The sequence below is a fragment of the Salmo salar genome, chromosome ssa03, assembly GCF_905237065.1.
Source record: "Salmo salar chromosome ssa03, Ssal_v3.1, whole genome shotgun sequence".
In the NCBI taxonomy this organism is placed as follows: Eukaryota; Metazoa; Chordata; class Actinopteri; order Salmoniformes; family Salmonidae; genus Salmo; species Salmo salar.
Window position 1 is genome coordinate 69152102 of NC_059444.1, and position 10124 is coordinate 69162225.

The 10124-nt window shown below is 41.3% G+C and overlaps 1 protein-coding gene across 1 annotated transcript in view; it reads left to right on the plus strand.

Annotated features, from left to right (window-relative positions):
- LOC106601396 (E3 ubiquitin-protein ligase SMURF2) overlaps positions 1–3790 on the plus strand; it is a 50971-nt gene extending 47181 nt beyond the window's left edge. Inside the window, exons 18-20 of the mRNA XM_045715198.1 lie at positions 151–352; positions 1006–1081; positions 1284–3790. Coding sequence (XP_045571154.1) covers positions 151–352; positions 1006–1081; positions 1284–1383 — 378 coding nt within the window. The 3' untranslated portion in view covers positions 1384–3790. The remainder of the gene's footprint in view (positions 1–150; positions 353–1005; positions 1082–1283) is intronic.
- Positions 3791–10124: the final 6334 nt, after the last annotated feature.

Below are 10124 nucleotides of genomic sequence, written 5' to 3' on the forward strand. Positions count from 1 at the left end.
ACATCCCCCAGACTAGCAGTACAAATCTTCACTGTCCATCCTTTAAAAAAGGACTGCATTCTCCCAGACATCAGCATTTTCCCCATCTATTTCCTCCCTACAGTTTCCCTTTGACTTTCATTTGACATTCTCTCCCTCTCTCCACCTCAGCTCATAGTGTGTGGCCTGGGTAAGATCGACATCAACGACTGGAAGTCCAACACGCGGCTGAAGCACTGCACCCCCGACACCAACATCGTCAAGTGGTTCTGGAAGGCCGTGGAGTCGTACGATGAGGAGCGCCGGGCCAGGTTGCTGCAGTTTGTCACCGGCTCCTCCAGGGTCCCCCTGCAAGGCTTCAAAGCCCTCCAAGGTACCCTCACAGCACTCACCCTCCTGGGACATGTACAGTAGCTGCATAGTTAGGTTCTCAGTGTTTCACAGCGCTTCACTGGGGAAGTTGCTTGCTAGCTAGCTCTTGTCCACCCTCTATAGGCATGTAATATTGATTGTTATGACGGCTTATAACATTTGTTATGACAGCATAACGAATGTTTATACCAGAGGGACATGGGTGAGGGTTGTTTGGGTGAGGGTTGTTTGTATTATACTGTACTGTACCCCGAGGCAGCTCAGCAGGCCTCAGAGTGTGTTGTTGTTGTTGCCTGAGCTGAACCCTCTGTGCAGAGCAGGCTGAGCTGAGTCCAGTAGTTCAGTGGGTCCAGTCTGTCAGACAGGATGCCCAGAGAGCACCCAGGTGTGCGGAACACACTGTGATCCACTGCTCTTCCTGTCTGACATGCCGCTTCACTCTGCTCTTCCATGTTACATAACAGGACCATCGCTGCTGGTCTAAATACCAAGGACCGCGCAGGCCAATGACAACATACATAAACCCAGTGCTCTTAGTGCCCACACTTGGCGCCGCAGAGTGCTGAGAAAGCTGTCCAGTACAGTACTGTCTTTTTTGTGTGAGTGAAGTGTGCTCTGCCGTTGTGCTTCACAGTAACTGTTGATATGTTACAGGTGCTGCAGGCCCACGACTCTTCACCATCCACCAGATCGATGCCAGCTCCAACAACCTGCCCAAAGCCCACACCTGGTGAGTGTCTGTCTGCTCTGACCCTGCAGCTTGCCCTTCAGGAACAATGTATGCCTTTGTCAAAGCTGGGAAGGGCACTTTGATATATCAACATCATGCTTTAGGTTTAGGTTTCCACCCATGTATCTGTTAACCATGAACATAGAGAGGTCCTAATACCAAAGGCTCATGCTCAAGTCTCTCTTGTCCTCTGTTTGTTCAGCTTCAACCGGATTGACATTCCTCCCTACGAGAACTATGACAAGCTGTATGACAAGCTGCTCACTGCTATCGAGGAGACGTGTGGCTTTGCTGTGGAGTGAGACGCTGCTGACGCAGGGGTCAGCAGGAACAAGGAGGGGAGGAACTCAACCATAGTCAGACCCCACCATCCAGTTCACCCAGGGGAAGGTGGCGTCTGGCCCAAGGACTCTCTCGCCCACAATAGGGACATGTGGCCAGGCCGGGGGGGGGGGGGAAAGGGGGGCAGAGGAGACCTGAGCGAGTAGTCTCGTCTGTCTAGGGGTTCCCCCCCTCTTTTTTTTTTTTTTTTTAATAACATTTTCAGCTGCTAATAACTCAGACTATTTACTAACTTGTGGAACTGCAAAAATGGCTGGCTCTTCCTTTTTTTAATAAGTTTAGTTTTAGCATTATAAAAATAGTCAGTATTCCATGTAGCTACGCACCATCTTACCAAGCTGAACATGAAGTCCACAACTAAACAAAACATTGGCCACATAAACAAGACTGGTATCACTGGTTTGATGGAGTCCATTGTTACCCACGGTTACCAACAACACTGAATGGTGCTTGGTATGTTTGGAGGCAGGGACTGAAGGGAGCATGAAGGCTCCTTAGCACCCCCTGGTGACTGAGTCCTCTTCTACCACTGAGGACTCTTGGGGCATCTATCTTCACTCAGAGGCTGGACTTTGGAGCACATGTTCAGAACTTGACCTTGCAGGGCCCCATTGTCAACGACCCTCTCCTAAGAAAGTGGGCTGGTTTTCAGCGCTCCATTCCCAGAAACCAGTGTCACACGTCTGACATGTAAGCTTGTTTGGAAATTTAAATAAATAGCTTGAATGGTGTTATTTTTATATAATGGGAAAATGAAAAAAGAAACACTAAAATTATATATAATATATATAATTTATTTCTGTTATATTTCAGAAAGCTTTTGCCATTATTCCAGATTTTTAATTTTTTTTTATATTAAAAGTGTTACTGTTTAAGCTTGAAAGAAGTACACTTCGATTGCTATGGGTGAAGTCTTTAAATAGCCTCTTTCCTACACAGTAAGTAGAGAGGTGGTCTTAAGGGTGGGTTGTCTTTAATACACACAGTCCTCTGAGTGCCATAATACTTCTGACTGAATCTTTTCAACTATTTAGATACTAACCTGACCCTTTAAATTCCAGTGACATCATCCAGTAGGTACTTGTGATGTGGTATGTATGATGAGTTCCATAGGCCTTTCTCATGATGTCATGATTGTTTCTACCATGGGGATCTGCTCTGTCCCCACAAAAGAATGGCTAAGAGTCACTGCTACCCTGATGCATTTTGTTATGTGAAGATTACACACATCTTTTGTAAGTGCTACTCTTGTCATTCTGGCAAATAACTACTACTACCTTCCGGTTATGGTCTTCTGGTGCTAAATAAGACAGCAGTTTGCTCATTTCTTTCAAGATATTGGCAACCAGTCTTATACCTGTGGCTGAGATGGGCGCATAGCAAACTACATACAAAAAGTTGCAATGAATTGAACAAACATCACTCAGACCTCGAGCCACATTCTCAGGAGATGTCATATTATTTGTTGTATTATTTGGGAGCTGACGTGGTCAGATACAAAACCTTTTCCTCTGTAATGGTTGAATGTCTTATACAGTACATTATGTTGAATGGCTATAAAGTCCACATTTGTCATATGTATTGTAACCCAACAGTAGACATTGACATGTGATTGTTGGGTTTCTATATCTCCATATTGGCTATAAATGAAGTCTGGATGAATGAGATGAAACCCCTAATTCTACTCACCTGAACCTAGCTCAACAAGTATGGGTTTGGGGGAGAACATATTTATTTTCTACTCATTCAAACAAATTGTTGAATGTTTTCTTGTTTTTAAAGGCTGCCCGTCGAGCTATCTATGACCATGGACTGTTCTTGAAGTTAGCATACATTGAAAATGAATTGCTCATCTTTTTCTTTTATAGAGGTGTATGCAAAGTGACGTGTCCTCAGATGGTGTTTTGTACAGTGATAGGTTATTGTTCGTTAATGTGGATCACACAACCTGTAATTTATCTTTAACGTAAGTTATTTTTTTAATTCACACATACAGAACTATTTGTCGCCGTATGTACTAGGTGGCTTCTATCTATTTACCAGATAGGTCATGGACTGATTGATTTTATATCGAAACATATTCATTTACTTTAAGTGGCACAAAAAGATCCCTTGACAGTCTGTTTCCTACACAATCTCTCTGCATTACTCCATAGCTGCCTCCCTGAAGAATGGAACTTTTTATTAACAAGTCAAATTTGAGATGCAGCTTTTTGTTGCTTAATTTTTTTTGCATGATCCACGAGCAGGACTATATCTCTTATAGCTGACTGATGCAATTAGATGTACTTAACACTATCATTTTTGTAAGAGTATTTTATTTTTGTGTGTAATTTAGGTCTAATTAAACTTGCCTTTGTCAAATGATATGAGGATATGTGAGAGGTTTTGGGGCGCTTTCAAAGGATTTGGGCTGAATTTCGCTATTGTGAAGACAAACACTTGAATTTTTTTCTATTGAATTTTAGTCTGGGTATTTTGGGTTGCATCTGATATAACTCCACAAATCAAATGTTATTGGTCGAGTACACATGCCAACTGTGAAGTTTGGTGGGGGAGGAATAATGGTTTGGGGCTGTTTTCGTGGTTTGGGCTAGGGCCCTTAGTTCCAGTGAAGGAAAATCTAACGCTAAAGCATACAATGACATTCTAGATGATTCTGTGCTTCCAACTTTGTGGCAACAGTTTTGGGAAGGCCCTTTCCTCTTTCAGCATGACAATGCTCCTGTGCACAAATCGATGTTCATACAGAAAGGGTTTGTCGAGATCGGTGTGGGAGAACTTGACTGGTCTGCACAGAGCCCTGACTTCAACCTCATCTAACACCTTTGGGATGAATTGGAACGCCGACTGTGAGCCAGGCCTAATCGCCAACATTAGTGCCCGACATCACTAATGCTCTTGTGGCTTAATGGAAGCCACAAGTCCCAGCAGCAATGTTTCAACATCTTGTGGAAAGCCTTCCCAGAAGAGTGGAGGCTTTTATTGCAGCAAAGGAGGGACCAACTCCATATTAATGCCCATCATTTTGGAATGAGATGTCCGACGAGCAGTTGTTCACATTCTTTTGATCATGTAGTGTAAATGTACATAATGGTGTGTATAGACAGTATATTAATAGAATGAGCCTTGACTAGAATACAGTATATACAGTGCCTTCAGAAAGTATTCATACCCCATGACTAATTCCACATTTTGTTACTGCCTGAATTCAAAATTGATTAAATATTTTTCACCCATCTACACACAATATCCCATAATGACAAAGTGAAAACATGTTTTGGGAAATTTGGTCTAATGTAGTGAAAATTTCATACAGAAATATTTCATTTACATAAATATCCACATCCCTTTGTTATGACAGTCCGAATTGAGCTCCTGTGCATTCAATTTCCTTTGATCATCATTGACATCGCTACAACTTGATTGGAGTCCACCTGTGGCCAATTAAATTGTTTGGACATGATTTAGAAAGAAACACACCTGTCTATGTAAGGTCCCAAAGTTGACAGTGCATGTCAGAGCAGAAACTATCCTGAAGTCCATGGAACTGTCCTTAGATCTCTGAGATAGAATTGTGATAAGGCATATATCTGGGGAAGGGTATAAAACAATTTCTAGAGTGTTCAAAGTTTCCAAGAGCACAATGGTGTCTGTCATTGGAAATTGAAAAAAAGATGGAACTACCCACTCTGCCTAGAGCTGGTCGTCTGACCAAACTGAGCAATCGTGCAAGAGGGACCTTGGTCAGGGAGGTGACCAATGACCACTAACAGAACTACAGAGTTCCATGGCTGAGATGGGAGAACCTGCCAAAAGGACAACAGTCTACAGCAATTCATGAATCTGGGCTTTATGGAAGGGTCCCTCCTGAGATATAATATTATACTGAACAAAAATATAAACACAACATGCAACAATTTCAAAGATTTTACTGAGTTACAGTTCATAGAAGGAAATCTGTCAATTTAAATAGGCCCTGATCTATACATTTCACATGACTGGGAGCCAGGCCCACCCACTTAGGAGCCAGGCCCAGCCAATCAGAATGAGTTTTTCCCCACAGAAATACTTATTAGCACCACCCCATCCTCAGACGATCCCACAGGTGAAGAAGCCAGATGTGGAGGTCTTGTGCTGGCGTGGTTACACGTGGTCTACAGTTGTGAGGCTGTTTGGATGTACTGCCAAATTCTCAAAAATGACGTTGGAGGCGGCTTATGGTAGAGAAATGAACATTAATTTCTCTGGCAACAGCTCTGTTGGACATTCCTGCAGTCAGCATGCCAATTGCATGCTCCCTCAAAAGTTTAGACATCTGTGGCGTTGTGTTGTGTGACAAAACTGTACATTTTAGTGGCCTTTTATTGTCCCCAGCACAAGGTGCACCTGTGTAATAATCATGCTGTTTAATCAGCTTCGTGATATGCCACACCTGTCAAGTGGATGGATTATCTTGGCAAAGGAGAAATGCTCACTAGCAGGGATGTAAACAAATGTGTGCACAAAATTTGAGAGAAATAAGCTTTTTGTGCATATGGAAATTGTTGGGGAATATTATTTATTTCAGCTCATGAAACATGGAACAAACACTTTGCATCTTGTGTTTATATTTTTGTTCAGTATATATTATTTACAGTATATTATATTATAAAAAGGGACATAACAGCAAGCCTGGAGTTTGAAAAAAGGCACATGAAAGATTCTGAGAGCATAAGGCAAAATAGTCTATAGTCTGATGAGACAAGAATTTAACTCTTTGGCCTGAATGCAAAGTGCAATGCCTAGAGAACCAGGTACAGCTCAACACCGATCTAACACCATCCCTACCGTGAAGCGTGGTGGCATTATCATGCTATGGGGATGCTTTTTAACGGCAGGGACTGGGAGACATTTTTTTTAACCTTTATTTAACTAGGCAAGTCAGTTAAGAACAATTTTCTTATTTTCAATGACGGCCTAGGAACAGTGGGTTAACTGCCTTGTTCAGGGGCAGATCAACAGATTTTTACCATGTCAGCTTGGGGATTCAATCGTGCAACCTTACGGTTACAAGTCCAACGCTCTAATCACTAGGCTGCCTGCCTACCTGTAAGGATAGAGCGAACAATGAATGGAGCAAAATACAGGCAAATCCTTGATGAGTACCTTCTTCAGAGTCTAAATGACCTTAGACTGGGGCAATGATTTACGTTCTAAAAGGACAAAGACCACAAGCATACAGCCAAAGCAACACTGGAATGGCTTCCGAACAAGAATGTGAAAGTCCTTCAGTGGCCAGCCAAAGCCCTGACTTGAATCCCATTGAAAATCTGTGGAAAGACTTGAAGATTGCTGTTCACTGCCACTCCCCATCTAATTTAACAATACTTGAGAAAATCTGCAAGGAAGAATGGGAGAAAATCCCCAAATCCAGATGTGCAAAGCTGATAGAGACATACCTATGACGACTCAACGCTGTAAGCGCCACCAAAAGTGTTTCTACAAAGTATTGACTCAGGGATGTGTATAAATTGCAAGTGTATAAATTGAGCAGTATTATAAGAGCCTGGTAGCAGCAGTTGTGATGTGTGCTAAGGTGCAGAGAATCAGCAGGTGATCAGTCCAGTTAAAGTGTTCAGCAGTCTGATGGCTTGTAGATAGAAACGGTCTCTGAGCCTGTTGGTATCAAACCTAATGCTCCGATACGGTCTGCCTGATGGTAAGGGAGAGAACAGCTCGGGGTTGGGGTGTGTGGGTCCTTGATGATGCAGCGTGCCTTCCTCAGGCACCGTTTCGAGTAATGTCCTGGATGGGTGTAAGCACGTTCCCAGTGATGTACTGGGCTGTCTTCATCACCCGCTGGAGGGTAATTCCACGATCAGTTCCTTCGTTTTGTTGACGTTGAGGGAGAGGTTATTTTCCTTAGCAACTGTAATTTAGAACAGCGTAGTACATGAAGAATATTGTCTGCTAATGTGTCTCTGACTTCGAATCAGGAAAGGGGATACGATAAAGGTTACTTTGGAAATGAGAAAGATGACATTGTTCATTTTACATACACTATAAGAGCAGGAAATGTAAAAAGAAATCTGGAGTAACGGCTGTTATTACAATACTACACTTATTAGATTACCATGATACATAAACAGGTCAGTTTAGGGCCGTGTTTCATTGAAGATGAAGTATTATAGCACACTGTGTAACAGCTGTCTGAGGAAGAAGTGGACCAAAATGCGGCGGAGTTAGGGTTCGTCATATTTAATTACACGAACACTATGCAATGTACAAAAACAACAAAACTGACAGCCAACACAGTCCTGTCAGGTGCAACCACAATGACAAGCTCAATTACCCACGAAACGTAGGCAACTTATGTGTGACTCCCAATCAACCACAACCCTTTACAGCTGTGCCTGATTGGAAGTCACACGGCCAAAATCAATGAAACAATAAAACACACATGAAACAATAAAACTCCCTTCTGCCACGTCCTGACCCAACTACACCCTCTACTGGTCAGGACGTGAAACACTGGTATGTTTTGTCATCCTTTAACCAGCTTTTAAATCTTGACAAAGTGGGAGCTGTAAAGCTTTCCCTTTAATTTGAGCATTTATTTGAATTAGAATGAGTCTGGCATGTCCTGAGCATCAGAGGTGTGAACTGAAGTGCTTTCATCAATGATGATGGGGAAAGGTGGTGATGGGAGGGGGCTTGGGGAATCAGTATCTATTTGCTCAGACAAAGGAATGGGTATACATAAGGTAATTTATGGTAGTGTGATGGACTGTATAGTACTAAACAGATTGTTTCTGTGGTAGCCAACAGCCAACCTTGACATTGATGTTATTTTGTAGATCCAAGCAGTGGTACACCACTCTGCATATTAAACTTGATCACATACAGTGTCTTCAGAAAGTATTCACACTCTTTGACTTTTTCCACATTTTGTTGTGTTACAGACTGAATTTAAAATGGATCCAATTTAGATTTTGTGTTACTGATCTACACACAATTACCCATAATGTCAAAGTGCAATTTTGTTTGTAGACATTTTTACAAATGAAAAGCTGAAATGTTTGGAGCCAATAAGTATTTGTTATGGCAACTCCAAATAAGTTCAGGAGTAAAAATGTGCTTAACAAGTCACATAATACATTGCATCGACTCACTCTGTGTCAAATAATAGTAGTTAACATGGTTTTTGAATGACTAACCCATCTCTGTACCCCAAACATACAATTATATGTAAGGTCCCTCAGTCGAGAAGTGCATTTCGGTACAGCTTAAACCACAAAGACCAGGGAGATTTTCCAATGCCTCACAAATAAGAGCACCTATTGGTAGATAGGTGAAAATATAAAAAGCAGACACTGAATATGCCTTTGGATGGTGTATCAATGCACCCTCAGTTGCCGGAGAGGAAGGAAACCACTCAGAGATTTCACCATGAGGCCAATGCTTATTTTAAAACAGTTACAGAGTTTACTGGCTGTGATAGAAATGGGATTTGTTTGATTTGCCATAAACATAATGCTTGTATTCAGGACAAAAAGTTAATTTCTTTGCCACTTTTTTTGAAGTTTTACTTTAGTGCCTTATTGCAAACACGATGCAGGTTTCTGAATATTTGTATTCTGTACAGGATTCCTTCTTTTCACTCTGTCAATTAGGTTAGTATTGTGGAGTAACTACAATGTTGTTGGTCCATCCTCCGTTTCTATCACAGCCATTAAACTCAGGAAATGTTTTAAAGTCACCATTGGTGAATACTTTCGGAAGGCAGTAGTCTATTAAAGGCATTTTAGTGAAAAAATATATAGACAACTGACCCAGAACTACACTAACAAGTTCGGAGGTTAGGGACTTTTTACTGTAAATCAAAATTTTCACATTAGAGTAGCTTTTCCAATTTCCAAAAACCCTTTACAGTCTATTATTCATTAAAAACATGACCTGATTAAGTGGCTTTAGGTCTACCATCTTTTACGCTAAAGTAATCAGCAGAATTCAAATTTTAGGGAGATTTTCCTGCAAATCAACTGCACTAGTTTGAGACTGCCGTCCAGCCATTTTTTTTTACTGGATGTGCTTTCTTTGAGTACTGACATCACTATGGTAAAAGGAAAGCAACCGGATCACAACTGTTTCTTTTTTTTGTACATATGCTTTCGCCAACAGGTTTCATTAAATAATCCCAAGTGATACACCCAGAGAGCTATGTCTAAATATATCGCTCTGATACACCTAAGAGCGAGAATTTGTTTATTTGTCAAACGGCAGTCAAGCATCGATCATCATGTCACCAGAATTAGACCCTCAATATTTATTGGAAAGGAGCATCAAGATCACCGTGCACTTTTACCAACCTGTGAAGTTCATAATAATTTATTTCATATGTAGCCCAATAAACTGAATGGTTTCCCGAGTCATACCATATCGTCGCTTGAATTTCTCGCATAAATAATTTTACGGACACACCGTCGGCATTTATATCACAGCTGTTAATACGGTATGAATTTACTCGTATAAAACTGGATGGAAACGTGGTTATTGTGATACACCTGATAAAATGTGATACATTGACAATACTAATACCTAGCTAAATACCACACAATAGCATTCTGTCGTATTAGAGATTCAATTTGGAATAGCATTTGTTTCAAAACCTTTTTTTATAATGGGATACAGATACTTTATCTGTAAGGCGCCTTTAACA